The following is a 19,103-nucleotide window of genomic DNA, read 5'->3' as shown; positions in this document are numbered from 1 at the left end:
CGCGGTTTCCACAACAGAACCCATATCGTCGGGTTAGGCCCATAGGCGACGAAAAATACCCCTTAGCGGACGATTTTGAGACGTTGTCTATCAGAACTTTTCTTGTAGTGGTCTAAGGATATTTGTATTGTTTACATTACGCAAAGTACTTAATGCAATTGTCTGTTATTTGCAACTTAATACTGGAAGGGGTGCGGATGCTAACCCGAAGGTGGACTTTTTAGGCATAGATGCATGCTTGATAGCGGTCTATGTTCTTTGTCGTAATGCCCTAAGTAAATCTCATAGTAGTCATCATGATATGTATGTGCATTGTTACGCCCTCTCTATTTGTCAATTGCCCAACTGTAATTTGTTCACCCAACATGTTATTTATCTTATTGGAGAGACACCACTAGTGAGCTGTGGACCCCGGTCCATTCTTTTACATCCGAAATACAACCTACGCAATCATTGTTCTCTGTTGTTTTTGCAAACAAACATCATTCTCCACACCATACGTTTAATCCTTTGTTTACGACAAGCCGGTGAGATTGACAACCTCACGAGTTAAGTTGGGGCAAAGTATTTTGATTGTGTTGTGCGGGTTCCACGTTGGCGCCGGAATCCCCGGTGTTGCGCCGCACTACACTCCTTCACCAACAACTTTCACGTGGCCTTCATCTCCTGCTGGTTCGATAACCTTGGTTTCTTACTGAGGGAAAACTTGCTGCTGTACGCATCACACCTTCCTCTTGGGGTTCCCAACGGACGTATGCTTTACCGTCACAAGCAACTCTTTTTCTGGCGCCGTTGTCGGGGAGATCAAGACACGCTGCAAGGGGAGTCTCTCACATCCAATCTCTTTACTTTGTTTATTGTCTTGCTTTATTATTTTCTGTTTTGTTTGCTTTCTTTATATCAAAAACACAAAAAAATTAGTTACTTGTTTTACTTTACTTAATTCGGTTTTGCTTTACTTATTTTTTATTATTGTTAAAATGAATACTCCTGAGAACACTAAGTTGTGTGATTTCACTAGCACAAATAATAATGATTTCATATGCACTCCTATTGCTCCACCGGCCACTACAGCGGAATTTTATGAAATTAAACCTGCTTTACTAAATCTTGTTATGAGAGAGCAATTTTCTGGTGTTAGTACTTGATGATCTTGCTGCCCATCTTAATAATTTTGTTGAACTTTGTGAAATGCAAAAGTATAAGGATGTAGATGGGGATATTATAAAATTGAAATTGTTTCCTTTCTCCTTAAGAGAAAGAGCTAAAGATTGGTTGCTATCTTTGCCTAAGAATTGTATTGATTCATGGACTAAATGTAAAGATGCTTTCATTGGAAGATATTATCCTCCTGCTAAAATTATATCTTTGAGAAGTAGCATAATGAATTTTAAGCAATTGGATAATGAACATGTTGCCCAAGCATGGGAAAGAATGAAATCTTTGGTAAAGAATTGTCCCACCCATGGACTAACTACTTGGATGATCATCCAAACCTTTTATGCGGGATTGAATTTTTCTTCAAGGAACCTATTGGATTCAGCTGCTGGAGGTACTTTTATGTCCATCACTTTGGGTGCTGCAACAAAGCTTCTTGATGATATGATGATCAACTACTCTGAATGGCACACTGAAAGGACTCCTCAAGGTAAAAAGGTAAATTCTGTTGAAGAAACCTCCTCCTTGAGTGATAAGATTGATGTTATTATGTCTATGCTTGTTAATGGTAGATCTCATGTTGATCCTAATAATGTTCCTTTAGCTTCATTGGTTGCTCAAGAAGAACATGTTGATGTGAACTTCATTAAAAGTAATAATTTCAACAACAATGCTTATTGGAATAATTTTGGCAACAACTATAGGCCATATCCTTCTAATAATGGTAATGGTTATGGTAATTCTTATGGTAATTCTTACAACAATAGTAGGAGTGCACCCTCTGGTCTTGAAGTCATGCTTAAAGAATTTATTAGTACACAAACTGTTTTTAACAAATTTGTTGAAGAAAAGCTTGGTAAAATTGATGTTCTTGCTTCTAAGGTTGATAGTCTTGCTGCTGATGTTGATCTTTTAAAATTGAAAGTTATGCCTAATGAAGATAAAGATATTAAGTCATTTACTACAGCAAACGCTGTCCAAGTTCGAATTAATGACAATATTAGAATGATGGTTGAATTGCATGCTAGGTGGGAAAGAGAAGAAAAACTTGCTAAAGAAAATAATGTAGCTAAAGTTTGGACTATAACCACCACTAGTAATGTTAATGCTTCACATGTTGCTAAACCTCCTACTATCAATGGTAAAATAATTGGTGTTGGCAATATTTCTACTCCTAATACAAAGCATGCAAAACTGCCTGAAACTGCTGAAACTGTTTGTGATAAAAGTGCTGAAATTTTTTCAGAATATTGGGGACAATGATCCCATTGCTTTAGATCATAATGGTTTTGATTTTGATAATTGTCATATCTCTGAAGTTATTAAGTTCTTGCAAAAACTTGCTAGAAGTCCTAATGCTAGTGCTATAAACTTGGCCTTTACAAAACATATTTCAAATGCTCTCATTAAAGCTAGAGAAGAGAAATTAAAACTTGAAACTTCTATTCCTAGGAAGTTAGAAGATGGTTGGGAGCCCATCATTAAAATGAAGGTCAATGATTTTGATTGTAATGCTTTATGTGATCTTGGTGCAAGTATTTCTGTTATGCCTAAGAAACTCTATGATATGCTTGACTTGCCACCATTGAAATATTGTTATTTGGATATTAATCTTGCTGATAATTCTATAAAGAAACCTTTGGGGAGGATTGACAATGTTCACATTACGGTTAACAATAAACTTGTCCCCGTTGATTTTGTTGTCTTGGATATTGAATGCAATGCATCTTGTCCTATTATTTTGGGAAGACCCTTTCTTCGAACTGTTGGTGCTATTATTGATATGAAAGAAGGAAATATTAAATATAAATTCCCTCTTAAGAAAGGTATGGAACACTTCCCTAGAAAGAGAATGGAGTTGCCTTTTGATTCTATTATTAGCACAAATTATGATGTTGATGCTTCTTCTCTTGATGTTACTTGATTTACACTTTATGCGCCTAGCTGAAAGGCGTTAAAGAAAAGCGCTTATGGGAGACAACCCATTATTTTATTTCTGCAATTTTTGTTTTATATTTGAGTCAAGGTGCTTGTTACTACTGTAGCAATACCTTTGTATCTTTATTTTATTGCATTGTTGAGCCAAGTAAAATCTTTGATAGAAGGTTGATACTAGATTTGGATTTCTGCGCAGAAACAGATTTTTAGCTGTCACGAATTTGAGTTGATCTCTCTGTAGGAGAACCTAAAAATTCTGCAAAAATTCATGCGTGATCCTCAGATATGTACGCAACTTTCATTCAATTTAAGCTTCTTCATCTGAGCATGTTAAGTGCCTCGAAAAAATTCGTCTTTACGGACTGTTCTGTTTTGACAGATTCTGCCATTTATTTCGCATTGCCTCTTTTACTGTGTTGAGTGGATTTCTTTGCTCCATTAACTTTCAGTAGCCTTGGGTAATGTCCAGAAGTGTTGGGAATGATTGTGTCCTCTCTGAACATGTGAATTTTTGATTATGCACTAACCCTCTAATGAGATTGTTTTGAGTTTGGTGTGGAGGAAGTTTTCAAGGATCAAGAGAGGAGGATGATATAATATGATCAAGAAGAGTGAAAAGTCTAAGCTTGGGGATGCCCCCGTGGTTCATCTCTGCATATTTCAAGAAGACTCAAGCATCTAAGCATCTCGCGCATCCGACGTACTAGATTTTTCCGAGTAGCGCGCCAGCTCTGTATACGCGCCCTTTTTTCCGATCGACCGTGGCGACTGTATCACTTGAAAGATCAGATCTTCTTCTTTTCTGATTTTAACTCTTGTTGATGATGTAGATCCCGCCCGGATAACGAAATCCAGTCGTCACGCTTCCCACAGACGGCGCCAATTGACGAGACGGTTCCTCGGTAATGCCCACCATGAGGGGCTTGGGTTTAGAGAAAGGCAATGACGGAAGTTCCGGGAGCGAGGTGGTACACGACGTACCCATGTTCACGTCCCCGCGGTGGAGGATCGCTACGTCCTGCTAGCAATCCACTATATGAATATATGTGTAGAGGGGCCGCCATAGGCGGAGTTGTTGGATCTAGTCTAGTTCTAATCTGCGGGTTACGATGTCTAGGCGTGTCGCCTCTATGATCTATGTTTCTGAATATGCATGTCCCTAAGGGGTGCCCCTGCCTGGCTTTATATATCAGCCAAGCTAGGGTTTACAAGAGTCCTAGTAGGATTCGTATTGGAGTCTTCTTTCTTGCAATTCAAGTTGATTTTCCTTGTGGGTCCAGCTTCTTGAGTCCTTGTGGTCGTCCAGCTTCATAGTCTGGACCGGGTATGGCAATGTCGAGTACCCGAAGGGTTATGCCCACGTCAGGGGGCTTAGGGTTGATGGAATCCTGCAGGCTAACACGAGACATCAGATACCAAACAAACAGGGAGAGAGATTTACCCAGGTTCGGGGCACTCGTGGAGGTAAAACCCTTATTTCCTGCTTGTCTGATCTTGATTAATGAAAATATCGGATTACAATGGGGTAGCCGAAGGCTTAAGACTAAGGACTCGACGAAAAGCTAGCATTGTGTATGATCTAACTCTCGACTTGCGGTGGTTATGGCTAGATTGATTTTGTGTCCCTCGACAGCCCCTCTCTTGGCCCTTATATTGTGAGCCAGGTCCCAAGAGACCTGTCCGGGTACAACTAGGTTACAAAGAGTGCAATAACTAAACTTTCCTTGTTTCTTCGTCTCCTTTCCTTGTCCTTCAAGAATCCTTCACGGGAACCGACATAGCGGTCCACCTTTGTCGGTAGATGATCTTCATGGGCCCCTGGTTGGGCCGTAGGAGGTAGCACAACATTAGTTACCCGAAGGGTAATGCCCACATCACCAGTGGTTGCTCTTCTTCCCGGAGTTCATTAGCAGAGGATGATGCGCGACGGCAGAGACCATCTTCCGTCTGCATCTTAGGGCATCTCCAACGGGGCGACACAAACAGATGCTGAGCGACCGTTTGCGTCCGCCCGGGCCGAAAATGCATCCGGTACCACCTCCAGCAGGGCGACGCATCGTAACCGGGCCGTCCGCAGCGGCGGAAAGCCGACGCATATTTGCGCCTGGAATGCTTCGCGACGGACGCTGCGCGGACGCACCAAGTGACCGCTCGCTACTCCACCGGCCCCGCCTGGCAGCGAGCCTGTATCGAGGGCATCGCTTCCGCGTATGCGCCGCAACCTTCGCCATCAATGTTGCGGCTGCCTCTTGTGCGAGCGCACCGGTGGACGCCGACTGAGCTTCTGCGCCGCCTTTAATGGCATCGTTTCCCGCGCGCGTCCGATCTTAAAAGTCCACCGGCATCGTTCCTCCATCGTCCACACCTCCACTCCCACCACCACTGCCGCAACACCATAGGGAAGAAGAAGAACGACTTCGAGGCGTCCGGCAGCGGCACCAAGAAGGGGGAGCAGCCGCACAGGGTCGTTCCTCCATCGCCCACACCCGATGCAAACGAACGTGCGGTCGATTTCGACCATTTCAACCGACGTAAACGAACGGACGCGGATATTTTCGAACGTTGAAATACGTCACCCAGATAGAGATGCCCTTATAAGAGTCGAAAAGCGACCATTTTACCAGTCTTCAATTAACTGGTGGGTAATCATCACATGGGCACGGAGCGGAGGAACGGACAGCAGGCCATATAGCTGAGAAGCACACGACGGCCCAACGAAGCTACGGGTCGAACCAGCGGTGAGCATCGGCCGGCCAACATGGACCTAGCAGTGAAAGCGTTGCGCCTTTTTGACGATCCGTGGACCGTCTTTGGTGGGTGTACAGTACTAGTACTTCAATTGAAAGTCAGTGTCAGCTCGGGATCCTCTGCAAACAGTCATCGTAATAAAACCAACCAAATCATTAAGGAAGGTCTTTTTCTGTTTCCTTCTAGAGGAAGCCCCGTTCCGTTCGGGACCCGAGTCCTCCTCCTGGTCCACACTGCGCAACTTCCTCCGAATCGGCCGCCGCCACGGGAAATGGGGAAACGCCGCCGGCCCGTGCTGCAGTACGCCAGCAGCGACGACGACGACGACCACGGCAATGCCGCGCCGGCGCCGGCGCCGCGGAGGCCCGCAGCCCCCGAGGAGGACGACGAGTGGAACGGCGGGGAGCCTGGCGAGAAGGCGGACGCGGATGAAGAGGAGGACGACGACGAAGACGGCCCGGTCGCGGTGCCCGTGGGGGACCCCGTGGAGGTCCTTGGCGACGAGAAGCAGTACGCCGCCTTCCAATACGAGGGCAACATCTACAAGCTCGTAAGCCGCCGCCCTCTTCCTTTGCTGCGCTTTCTAGGGTTTCTAGGGTTTTATTTTTCTCTTGTTCTCGGCATTTGCGCTTTCCGGTGGGTGAACTGTGGGGGGAATTGTGCAGGAGGACTCGGCCATGTTCTCGCCCGAAGAAAAGGACCAGAAGCCCTATGTCGGCATCATCAAGGTCTGTCATTCGCTATGGACCCCATGTCTTGTAACTCAATTGCGACGTCTCAATATACTAACTAGTTCATTCACCATGTGTATCGTCCTTGTACTGTATCGATTACTACATGATGCTTAGTTCACGCATCTTTCTCCGCACAGAGAAATGACAGGAAATTTCTATGTTCAAACTGGTTCTGTATTACCCAGATTTGCTCTACTGTTTTTCAAATAATCCTAGTTGACCAATCCTTCTTTCTGATACAGTGATATGTTATCATCGTTTGTGACCCTGTAGGCCCATAGGCACTCTGTTCTTGGATTCTAGCCTTATCTGCACCGTTTGCTTCTCAATGCTGTTTCGTCCATGGTTCAACATCTCTTAGATGAACTGATGCTAGGTGTATCCCATGGTTTGTGCCAAGCAGCTCCTATCAGGGCTATCTTACGTTCTATGGTTGGAGCCACTGTCTATTTTGACTAACTGTGGACACATAGTTCCCATCTATTTATAGCCGAACAAACATGTTTCTAACGCAACGATCCTTAGCTATTTACCGTAATCTTGTCCTCCTTTGCAATAGTATTCTTTCTCGAAACTAATTACAGTTTACTATTTACCCCCCAACAGGAGATAAATGAAAGTGATGGAAGCTTAAAAGTAACTGCTCAGTGGTTTTACAGACCGGAGGAAGCTCTAAAAGAGGGTGGCGGTGACCCGAGGGAGTTATTCTACAGTTTTCACCTTGATGATGTGGGGGCAGAGTCAGTTATGCACACCTGCGTGGTCCATTTCATTCCTCAGCACAAGCAGGTGCCAAGTAAAAAGGAACACCCTGGATTCATTGTCCAACAGGTGTATGACCACAAAGAGGACAAGTTTCATCAGCTAACAGACACAGACTACGATGATGACAATCAGCTGGAGATTGATCTCCTTGTGTTGAAAACAATGGAACGTATTGGGGAGCTTCTTGATCGTGATCCTCAAGATATACCTCTTGACAAATCTGATAACTTACCAACACGAGGCAGGAAGAAGGGACCTCTCAAACCTAAGGATGCTCCTGCAGGCAGATCTGAGCAATTGATAACAGAAGATACAGCTGGGAATGATAATCTCAAGAATCACGCCACCCCTTTCAGATATAAAGCAGCTACTGGTAATAAGTATCGTGACCATTGGCTTGAGAAATATGTCAAATCTATTCTAGCACTCCCTCATTCGAGAAATGTAAGTTTTGTATTAGCCTTCTGAATTTATCCACAGAAGTAGTTTGATTTCTGGCTACTTTTCGCTCCTTCCTACTATTCCCCATGATAATTACTCTGATGAACAAATGGATATTGTTCACAATGCTCCTCCTTGAAGATATACTGCGCATTTCACTGTTTCTCTGGAGCCTTGGTAACTATTTTATCTGTTTCCACAAGTTCTCTAAACAAGTGTCCTGCGATTCTGAAAAGATATATGCTATCCAGCACCAAGTGTGCAGAAGAAATTTATTTTGCAACCAGGTTTTTTTATGTCGTTTAGATCGAATGTTTATGTTTGGTACACAAATAGTTATGCCCACAATGGAAAAATTGACCTAAGAAACACGAGATCATAACAACGTAAAAACCACAAAAGAAAATAGGTATATGTATTTTACTTCATATTTTTGTTATGTCACTTAAACAAAGAATTTATGTCATGCCTAAATTTTCTTACATTCTTCTTGATGCGACGTAAGAAAAAATTTACGTGACCCAAAAATCATGTACAATTACAAAGAAACAGGGTAGGGGGTGTAAACTACTATTCATCACCCTGGGTGCCAAATAGTGCGACTCTAGTTCCTTTGATTCATTGTATGTATTCTCTTGTCTTTCTTTGTTAGATGATTCGCCTTGTGATGATATTCTGTTTCCAGGATAATGAAAATTCTTATGCACCTAAGGAGGTTGTGTCAATAGTGGCCTCCTTAGAGAGATCAGCATATGAAGCTTTTCATCCAGAATTCGAAAAGTACAACCAGAAAATGAGATCATTGTTGTTCAATATCGAGGTATGGTTTTATCCATGGCCACTATCAGGCTTATGTTTCTTGGGAACATCTAAATCCCTTGCATAATTGTACTGTTAACTCATTACATTATACTGCTGCATAATGGAACTTAAATGTTTGTTGCCTGATATCCCATCAACATTGCTAGTTTGTTGTATCGATATGCATATCTATGTGCACGAGCATCATGTATGTGCTCAAACATGGCACACAGCATGCTTCAACATATATTGATGATCTAGCCTAAGGGCTGAGATGGGTGTAAATTGAGAAAACTAAATATTTAAAAATTCAGATTGTTCAAGTTAGAATCTTGTCCCACTGAACAGTATTATTGATTATTTGGCTGGCCTTGTACTCCTATTTTGGCACTTCTCATTCCCGTCACTACAAATATAAAGATAAAGATGCTTCCAAATCTGTTACTGCCTCTGATCCAAATCAGTTATTGCAGGTTCAGTGAACCTAGACAAGATTTGGGCAACATTTTGCCTAAATCTGTGACAATTAATTTGTATCAGAGGGAGTATATTAATTCACAATCAACAGTTCCTGCAATATTAGTCTGCGACTAGACTCAGTATCTATTACTCCTATGTTGTTCTGTTGTACTCTCTTTTTGTTGTCTAAAACTTACTATGGTTTGACCAACCACAAACAGCTAACTTTCTGCTGGTCCTAGGTTATCAAGCCATGGTAATTCCAGCCACCACTTGCTTTCACCACATTTACAACATTGCATTTCATGTACCACAAAGTTACATATTTAAACATGCTTTCTTTGTACAAAACTTACAGAGTTATCAATAAACCCTCATCAGGGCACGAATCTAAAATAACTGGCATCTTAATTGCAGTCCTTCCATGCCACTCTATCAGCTAAAAATGATTTATAATTCTACGGTGCTTTTCGATTACGACTTCAGCTTGATTGGTTCGCTACCATACGTTTGGCATAGCACAATCTCCGAGCCCCACCTTTCAGAAACACAGTTTCTTGCCAAAGCTTGCCACATTGTGATGGATGATTCATTCACCACAGAAAGTGTAGTTAGCCTATTAATGCCTATGCATACCAAACTTTTGGCTGAATTGTGGCCAATAAAAATAGAACATCAACAACATCAAAGCCTTTTTCCCAAGCAAGTTGGGGTAGGCTAGATATGAAACCCAGCAGAAAAAAAGGAAGCCAAAACAAGAAAGTGATGGAAAGAGAGAGTAAACTAAGATTCCGGCACATGGATTGCTGATCTCCATGCAGTCCTATCAAGAGCCAAGACCTTAGGTACATTCCAATCCCTCAAGTCTCTTTTTACCACTTCTGCCCAAGTCAACTTTGGTCGTCCTCTACACCTTCTAGTCTCCTCCATGCTCCTTAGAATCCCACTGTTAACTGTGGCCAATAAAAATGTAGTAGCAAATTTGGCAAGCTAAGCTTAAAAATGTGTCAATGACACGGTTTTTAGGAGTAACCGAAAATCCTAGCATATCTTTTTAGCAGAGTTGTGGCAATCTGTGACCTCCAACCAAATACCTTACATTACACCCTTTCAAAGCTCAAAAAGCTTGACAATATATGGTTTAACATTTTTGACGGATTCTCCAATTGTTTCTATTTTCTTCTGATTAAAGCACTAATTTTTTTTCAAAAAATGCACAAAAAGTACTATGTATGGTTTCCAACCAGTTAGTCATTGTTTCCAGATATTTTCTAAAGTAAATTCTATTTGTATATAGCCATCTTACAATGATTAATAGTAGATTTAGAGAGCCATGGAGAGTACAAAGCTTCAGATATCTTTGTTTTTTCATGTCCACTCTTCGTAGATGTAATGCACTCACAGTTTTGCGCTATACAATTTTAGGATTTTTTTGACAACTACCTTTGTTTCATTTGGGTGAGGCAATGCATCTTTTCATGCAATAAGTTTCTTACTGCTAACCAGTCGTTCAGGCTGCAAACTCAGCAAATTTCTAGTCATTTGAAATTATGTTCTATAATTCTGTTACACTTTTTTATTGTTATTGTTGTAGTTACCATGCTACCATTTCATAATTACAATATCACATATGCTCTTTAACAGTTTATGATGGGTCCTTAGACATTTTTAACTCACATGTTTTACACTTATGTATATTCTTATTATTTGAGAACTTGACATATCATTGATTTCTGTACACAGAAAAGCTCTGTACTGTGCAAGCGATTGATGAACAAGGAGCTTAGTCCTCCAGTTCTGTTAACGATGTCAGCTGAGGAACTTAAGGTCTAATCATCTTATTTTTATTTTGGTCCTCATTAGAACCATTTCTGCTCTCGTTTACAATAGTGACTATCGTTAGTTCGGTGGTACCTTTTTTAACTGATATGATATGGTTGCAAAGACTGAAGGTTCTATTTAGTGAAGGAGGCAAGCTAGAAATCAATTCTTTCCATTTTACTCCCTCCGTTCCAGAATAATTGAAGTTATATGTTTGTCCTAAGTTAAACTACTTTAAGATTAATCAAGTTTGCAGAAAAGTATGTCAAGATCTACAATAGTAATTTATTTTTATTTGATTCATCATACAATATATTTTCGTATTATATAGATCTGATGTTATAGATATTGACATGTTTCCCAATAAATTTGGTCCAACTTAGAGAAGTTCACTTTGGGAACAAACCTAGAACTTCAATTACTCTAAGGATGTCTCAACTTTGTCTAAATATGCATGTATCTAGACGAGTTTCAGTGTGTAGATACATGCAAATCTAGACAAAGTTGAGACATCCTTTTCTGGAATCTGGATGGAGGGAGAATTTTAGAGCAGAGGGAGTAGTTGCTATCCTTAGCCATCTAGCTTCTCTATCTATCCTCACTTCCTCTCTACCCAGCCAACCTTCCGTACCATCCCTACACTATGAGTACTTACGTTGTTATTTGCACCAGAAGAAGTTATTCATGTTTGTTCATTTCAGGCTGGGTTGTTGCCAGCAGAGATAGGATATGAATATGAAGAATCAACGCAGTTGCAGGTATTGTGCATCATATGTATTAAGTTCATATTAATTAGCCTGGACAAGATAACAAAAAATATCAAGTACATGTACTCAATTTTCAGGCGAAGTCTACTTTCAGATTCTCTGACTTTTTTTTTATATTGTTTTAACTAGCCGACTCAAGCCCGATGTAGAAGCTGCAACGAAAAGAATGTAGGCATAATCAATATCATACATGCCAATCGTGGAGATCGCTATGAGGTATTTTTTAGTGTTCTTTTTTCCGCGTTTATAAAACGTTTACTCTTTTGTTTCTGGTTGTACGCATTGGAACTTTCCCCATTACTTGAGCCATCTGGCCATTTAAGTTAAATAACAGATTTGCTTTTAGGGATAATTAATTTTCTTGTAGGGTGAGTCAGAGGGTTTTGAATAATCATACTTGTGCTGTGTTATGCATTTCGAAAGAATCTCCAAGATTTATACATGTGTAATATGTTGTCGCTAAATAGACAAAATGACGTGCAACTTTCACCACTGCGGTAGAGGCTTAGGGTATGTTTGCTGGCAAGTTTAGTCCTCCTTTTACTTCTTGCTTGGTTGGTGCATTTGTGTGCTTTCAAATCTCCATCTGCATGCACTGAGTTGCACCAACATGTTCCTTGTTTATTGTTGTTGCTAACTGATTTGTTTGATGCTCTTTGTTTGCAACATGGCATATTGTATCTTTATATTTAGAAATCAGAAACTTTCCTAAAGCTCACGCTCTAATCAGGAGAAAATAGCTAGAAATTCTATTTCAATAAAAAAGTGGAAAATGTCTTTTTTTTTCAATAAAGGGAAATATCTAGGACTTCCTTCATTAGTTGTCGCCTGTCCAGTTTATTTGACTGATTTAAGTTATGAAGATTGCATACTTACACAATCTTATGGAATAGATGGGGGGTTTGGTATGTCTCAATAGAGAGTAGATAAGGGAGGTTCTTGTATCATCATATGAGAATACATGAGGGTGTTACCTGTGTTCTCATAAGGTGGATTATGAACCTTTGTTTTTCTTTTCCTTCTGGGTGCTTTGCTTTTTTATTTTACAACGTAAAGAGTCAATACATGCAAAAATAATAACCGAATAGAGCTCACTTCCCAACCAAAACAAGGTAAACCATTCAGCAGATGAAACAGTCCTGAGAAGCTTGTTGATTATGTTTGGGTGACCTTATTGTTTATAATTGTTCGAATCAGCCTCCTTGCATAATAAAAAGCAACGCAAAGGCTGCCTAGAAATTCCCTTACCCTGGCCCCACAATGTGTGGGAGCTTTCAGCATCGTGTACGCCTTTAGTGCTTATACTTACAATCGGTTGCCCCTAAAGCTAGCCTTATTTTTTTTTATCTGCAAGTAGTTAAAATTTTGCGTGTTAATCAAAAGGATATATCTGGAAAAGTATCTATCCACATTATGTGTGTTTTGGATTCATAAGCATGATTATGGATGTCTTAGATCTGATGTAGAAATGTGTGTTACGACTGGAACAGTGTGAAACTGTGCATCGATCCTAATTAAGCGTATCAGTGTGGTTGGGCGAACCTTGACAGAAGTTGCATACAGATAAGATGCATGTGCACTGATTTTTAATTTGAGTTTTGCCGTAAATGTTATGCTGGGCAGAATGCATTCCAGTATCACAATGGCAATTGGGATACTGATCTGCGAACTAACCCCAAATAGCGATATGACAAAGCAATAAGTTTTTTTTATGCAACCATTCTTATAACTAAGGTGCTTGGTTCGAAGATCGTAGTGGAACGATAATGGAATCAGAATACGCTGGTAGTGAAGATGGGATGAGAAAAACTGAACTTTGTTTGCTTTTTCAATATAACGGTATGCATATATAGTACTCCCTCCGTTCCCAAAAAAGCTGCCCAAGTTTGTCTAGATACGATTGTATCTAGACATGTTTTTAGGGCGTGTTCGGCAACAGCCCAGCTTCCAGCTTCTCACAAATCCTGGGCGGAGCAGTGCCGAACATATCAGCTCTGCAGAGCTAGATCCGCGAAGCTGACCCATTTTTCTTCACAAAACACGAAGCAGCCCTTTTGCAATTCTGCGGAGCAGCAAATGGTGGAGCAGTACGAAATTACAATGATTTGCCACCGCGAAGTGAAACATACCGTTTCATTCCTCGCGCGACGAACATGTCAACATAAACAGAGACAATTTCTTCCCCACAGGACGAATCCCATCGCGGCCACAATCCTAATCTCGCCGCCGCACTTCCGGCGCCGGCCCAGCCTCCCATGTCTGCAGCTCCTCATCTCCCACTCCTCCTCCGTCCCCGTCTTCCTCCTCTCCCGACGCCCCTAGTTTTGGCCTCGAGAAAAGCTCATGCCGCCTCACACGCCTGCAGCTGAGCTCCTTCGCCCTATCCTCAATCCTGTGGGGCTCCTACGCGGGCGCTGCCTCGGGAGACTATGGGCAGTACCAGCCCGAAAGGTTTCTTGGCATGCGGAGGATGGTGGATGGCTCCAGGGTGAGACCGTGAGGGGAATTGACTGGGCGGAATTGGTGAGACCATGAGGGGAATCAACTGGGAAGAAGACGACCAGGACCGAGTTGCTCATGTGGACCAAAACGGGCCGAAACCAGCAGAACGGCCCAACAACAGCATGCTTCTAGCCCAGTCGAACGGAAGGAGCTGGCCGAACGTTTGCTGCTCCAATTGAGAAGCTGGCGTCGGGTTGAGAAGCGAGATCGACGGAGTTTCGGGAAGCCGGAGGATTCCCGAACACGCCCTTAGTGTGTGGATACATCTGTATCTAGAAAAAGTTGAGCAACTTTTTTTGGGACAGAGGGAGTACATTGTTTGGTTCAGAAAACAATTGGGAAAAATGCTTCTGACTTCCTGAGCAGTAACTCTGCATCATTGTAATCCAGATCAAAATTGCCCAAAATCGTAATCCAGCCATCCCCGTGCTCATCTGACTCGGAAATAAAACGCCAGTAGTGGTTGGGTTTTGGCAGGACCCACCAGACACCAGAATCCACCTCTTTGCTGGCCGTATCCACAGCCTTCTCAGGCGATGTCCTTGCCCATGTTGCCCGCGAGGGCTGCAGTTTCCTTGCGATCGTGGCTATGGCTTCTCTAGCTCTGACGCGGTCTCGCCGAGCCAAAGAGATCGAGGGGATCGTGGGATAGAAGTGGGTATGCATGAGAGAAATCGAATGCGAACAACTCGCTCTGTCTGGTAACAGTTTCTGATTCCGGTGGCATGGGGCTGTATCGTTTTTGAATAGTGAATCAGTGATGTACTCCCTTTGTCCCACAATATAAGACGTTTTGGCAAACTAGTTTTGGCAAGCTGTTTTAGCTTGCCAAAACGTCTTGTATTGTGTGGTACAGCTTGCCAAAACGTCTTATATTGTGTGGCGGAGGGAGCAGATGAATTACATGACACCTGATTGCGGTCCACATGAGCTGAACACATGTAATGTACTAACGTTGTCAAGTTACGGTGTAATCTGATTGCGAGCCAAAATTAATAAAACAAACAGTCAAACAGGATGTAAGAAGTTGTCATGCTGTAACATAACGGCAGAACTTTACATATAGTTGTATGTAACAAAATTAGAACAGCTTACGTACATGTAAACCAGTTAATCACTACTATGTTGAAATCTCTAATAACTACTTCTAGTACTCCCTCCGATTCGTATTACTTGACGCTAATATAGATTTGACGCGCTAATATAGATGTATCTAGACACATTTTAGTTGTAGATACATCCATTTTAGCATCAAGTAATATGGATCGGAGGGAGTACAAAAGTTATTATTTTCAATGTTATTTGGAAGTATATTTTTGTAATTAACAGAAAATGTAATTTTGCTTATGTTACTCAAAGAATCTTCTCAGAACATTTGACTAAATAGTAGTAGATCCGAACTGCAGATGGTTTAGTTAGCAGCATTATGAAAAGTGCAGCAACTTTTGTGCTCAGGGGTTTAATATGCTTGAAATTACCGCATTTCTGCTGTAACTGTCTCACAGATTTTGCCTTATATTCCAGGTTCAATGTAATTCCTGCAGATCCAGATGGTTTGCGTCTAGAGATGAAGTTGTCTAGAGATGACACATCTTAAGAGGCAGCTACCGAGATCATGTGGTCAGCAAGACATCATCAAGCCGACAACTCCAGAAGAGGGATGAACCCTTTGCAGCTATCATTGGCAGGGATGACATTACATTAGCTTAGGCGCTCGTATCTTTTCTAATGTGCTTAACATGTGATAAAATCTTCCAACTGTGCATACTCATGCTTTCAGAGCCAGAAGCTCTGCCGTTGGTATTTTGACATCTGCCTCTAATCTTGGAATAGTTGTAACCTCCGGCACCGCATTCATCTTTCTGTGTTGTGCGACCAATCTAGGCGCGCCTGGTGAATGAGTTGACATGGCTAGTGCGGGTATTGTTCGCGTGTCTGGATACTTCTTCTTGGACACGTATTATATTAGTGAATTGCACTGGTTTCATGATTCATGGGGTTATGTTAACTTTGCTTCAAACTTCAGGCTAGGATGTCAAATAGATATTTACTCTGCTCCCAACCCTGCACTGCATCACACTCAGCAGGTTGCTTCTTTAATTTTCTGCGGGTCTGAAAGTTATAGTGTCTGCCTGGGCTCTTGATATTATTATTCACATCATAACTGAGTTTCCAAAACGCACCATTGGAATGATGATCGGTGGGATGGAACAATGAAATGAAGAGGGAAAAGGAACGCATCCAGCCATGCATGTGCCCTTCACACGGAGATGGCATGATAGGATATCAATCTGCACAACATTTCCATGCCCTTCCAGTTCCAGACGTACATTGGCATGATTTAATTGAGTTAGATTTAATATAAAGTTGTACTAAATCCAAATCAACTAAAAGAGACGGAGAAAATGCTATATATGTGTAGTTACCTGGTTTCCTGAAGTTTACGTTTTCAATTAATTTTGAAAGGGAGGTAGTATCTTTAGAGTATTTTGATCAGGTGATGTAGGTGTAAAAAAAGTGTCATATACACTACTTGCGGGCAAAAAAACAGCTAGATCAGATGGCCAGGAATTGTTGACGCCCCAGGCCAAAAACCAAGGGCCCAAAAAAATTCAAGAAAAATAACCCAGTTCTAAGGCATAAGAGAATACAAGGCTCAGTTGGATAACAAACACGAATTTAAACACTTCATTCAATGGCGTTTCAACTCAGAACGTAAGATATAACATATATAGTGGAGATAGCTGCCAGTAAAATGCCAATACAAAGTCAATTTATTCGATTAGAGATATAGAACCCCCTAAAACTAAACGGGTATTGAATATAAAAAAAAAGCCCCGTTCTTCTTTCTAAAAAGACAATATTTCTTTCATTCTTTTGCATGGAAATAACAAAACAAATTGAAATCAAAATAATATGATTCAACCTCAGACCCTTTTAAATGTAGCAGATAATAGTGGAGCAGGTTTAGGTACCTACACAATACCTAACAATATTTTTTATATTGATAAGAGTGCTTATTATAAATGAATTCTTCCAAAAAAAAATTCAAGAATTCATTTTTGCATTTTGAACTATAAAAATAAAAAATAAACAAAATTCATCGTAGTGGATCCATGTGGTAAGGAAAAACTGGTAATCTATTCCTTAAAAAAATCTTGGAGATTATGTAATGCTTACTCTCAAACTTTTTGTTTATACAGTAGTAATATTTTTTGTTTCCCTATTTATCTTTGGATTCTTATCTAATGACCCAGGACGGAATCCTGGGCGCGAGGAGTAAAAACCCCCAAATAGCATAAGAATCTCATGTATTGGTCCAGGTAAATCCATTATGGATAAAAAGAAATTAAAATAGTATAATTTTTTTCATGAACTGACTAAAACTAAAGAATTCCAGGAAGTAAAAAGGGATTAGGATATTTTTATAACAAAAAAATATGAGTTTAGTAATCAGTAATAGTTCTTGAATTCGACGATTTCTCTTCGTCTATTTTATTTTCAGTCGAATTCCTAATTGTTTGAATTGTGTAATCTTCCATTATGGAGATGGGTAACCGGCATACATAAAAAAAGTTGCTACCAAATCAAAGATCTGGTTGTCCTGAGCCTCCCATAACTACATCTTCAATAGTAGAAGAACCTAAACCTTCAAATATGAAAATGAAAATGCCAATCAGTACATAAAAACCATGTCAAATAGTTCATAATGGATGCAAAATATGAAACCTTACTTCTAGGACGAGGTAAAATGCCTTTGCGTGAGCGATAACCTTGGAATCGCTCTATGATCTTTGACTCTTCAATACTAACAAGTATATCTCGCTCAATGTAACAAAACATTCTATGATTCATCCAGTCATCACCCATCTTGTTCCTCAACCTAGTCTTGATAATGCTCATTGCTGAAAATGCCCTTTCCACTGTTGCAGTTGCAACCGGTAAAATCAATGCTAACTCAACAAGGCGATAAACCAGGGGAAAAGTTGTTTGCATATCGGCTAGAACCATCTTCATGGCAAGATGACCAATATCATTACAGTTCATCAAATGATGATCAACTCTTGCTTCCAGGATAAATGAGTCTAATTGGTTTCTAAGGACAAAAGCAACTTCATATGTAGAGAAGTAAGCAACATACATATTAGCAAGCTCAACTAACTTATCTTCGTTATAACTGGCAAACGAATTCATAGGATCAAGACAAGTTATGCATCTCAACAACTGAGCAGATCTCAGCGAAGCGGTTGTTTAACTCAACAATAATCTGATCATGCAGCACATTGAATATTTCATTTCTGAAATAATGATAGTAAGTTACCAATTGGCCACCCCAAGTCCTTGAACAGCAATAGAAGTTCTTTTATCTTCCATATTTGGCACTACAATGTTGTATTTGAGACAAAAGGCATTTACCTCTTTTAGGAGCTCATCCCAACCATCCTGCCTTATCTCTTGAATTTTATCCAATGTGGCTTTAATCAATCCCACGACACGTATATTCTGATTTTTATTTTGCAAGCAATATGATAGATCGTTAGTCTTGCCCAGTAAAATAAAGTGGTCTCAAAAGTTATCTCAATTATACACCAGGTGTATAATTTTATCTAATGTGGCTTTTAGATTCACTCTGCTTGCAATGTCAAAAAAGTTGGACGAAGCTAGGTAGCATCTGGCGCTGGTTTGCATATTCTAGCATTCAAGTGCCACTTTGTCCCACCCAGCACTCACCCAGGTAATAAATACACCCACGATCATTTCTCCGCCCGATCTCCCTGATCTAGACTACTACTACATGAAAGTTGGGTCCATTACCGACGTATTCCTCCTAGGACCCTGCACCCTCTTCTGCCTAGGCACAACTCTCTTCTAATGCAGGTCAGTCCATTACCGTTGTTTTCCTCCCCCAGGATCCCCATGGATACCTAGTTTCTTGATTGATTGTTAGCAGAAAAAAATCAACGCAGAA

The 19,103-nt window shown here is 40.9% G+C and overlaps 1 protein-coding gene across 1 annotated transcript; it reads left to right on the top strand.

Annotated features, from left to right (window-relative positions):
- Nucleotides 1-6,115: 6,115 nt before the first annotated feature.
- On the top strand, nucleotides 6,116-16,196 carry LOC124699089. The gene is made up of 8 exons (XM_047231456.1): nucleotides 6,116-6,394; nucleotides 6,510-6,572; nucleotides 7,185-7,787; nucleotides 8,470-8,604; nucleotides 10,788-10,871; nucleotides 11,567-11,623; nucleotides 11,762-11,848; nucleotides 15,659-16,196. Exons 1-8 carry the CDS (start codon nucleotides 6,116-6,118, stop codon nucleotides 15,713-15,715), a joined length of 1,365 nt encoding a protein of 454 aa, XP_047087412.1. The 3' UTR covers nucleotides 15,716-16,196.
- Nucleotides 16,197-19,103: the final 2,907 nt, after the last annotated feature.

Source organism: Lolium rigidum, chromosome 3 (assembly GCF_022539505.1).
Source record: "Lolium rigidum isolate FL_2022 chromosome 3, APGP_CSIRO_Lrig_0.1, whole genome shotgun sequence".
NCBI classification, from domain to species: Eukaryota; Viridiplantae; Streptophyta; class Magnoliopsida; order Poales; family Poaceae; genus Lolium; species Lolium rigidum.
The sequence above is the reverse complement of the archived record's forward strand: the minus strand, read 5'-3'. Positions and strand labels throughout refer to the sequence as shown.

Bases quoted from the DNA above. Each gene is read 5' to 3' on its own strand.
- LOC124699089 (XM_047231456.1), top strand. From the start codon at position 6,116: ATGGGGAAACGCCGCCGGCCCGTGCTGCAGTACGCCAGCAGCGACGAC. The intron at 6,395-6,509 runs GTAAGCCGCCGC...GGAATTGTGCAG, and splicing joins AGGGCAACATCTACAAGCTC to GAGGACTCGGCCATGTTCTC. The intron at 8,605-10,787 runs GTATGGTTTTAT...TTCTGTACACAG, and splicing joins CATTGTTGTTCAATATCGAG to AAAAGCTCTGTACTGTGCAA.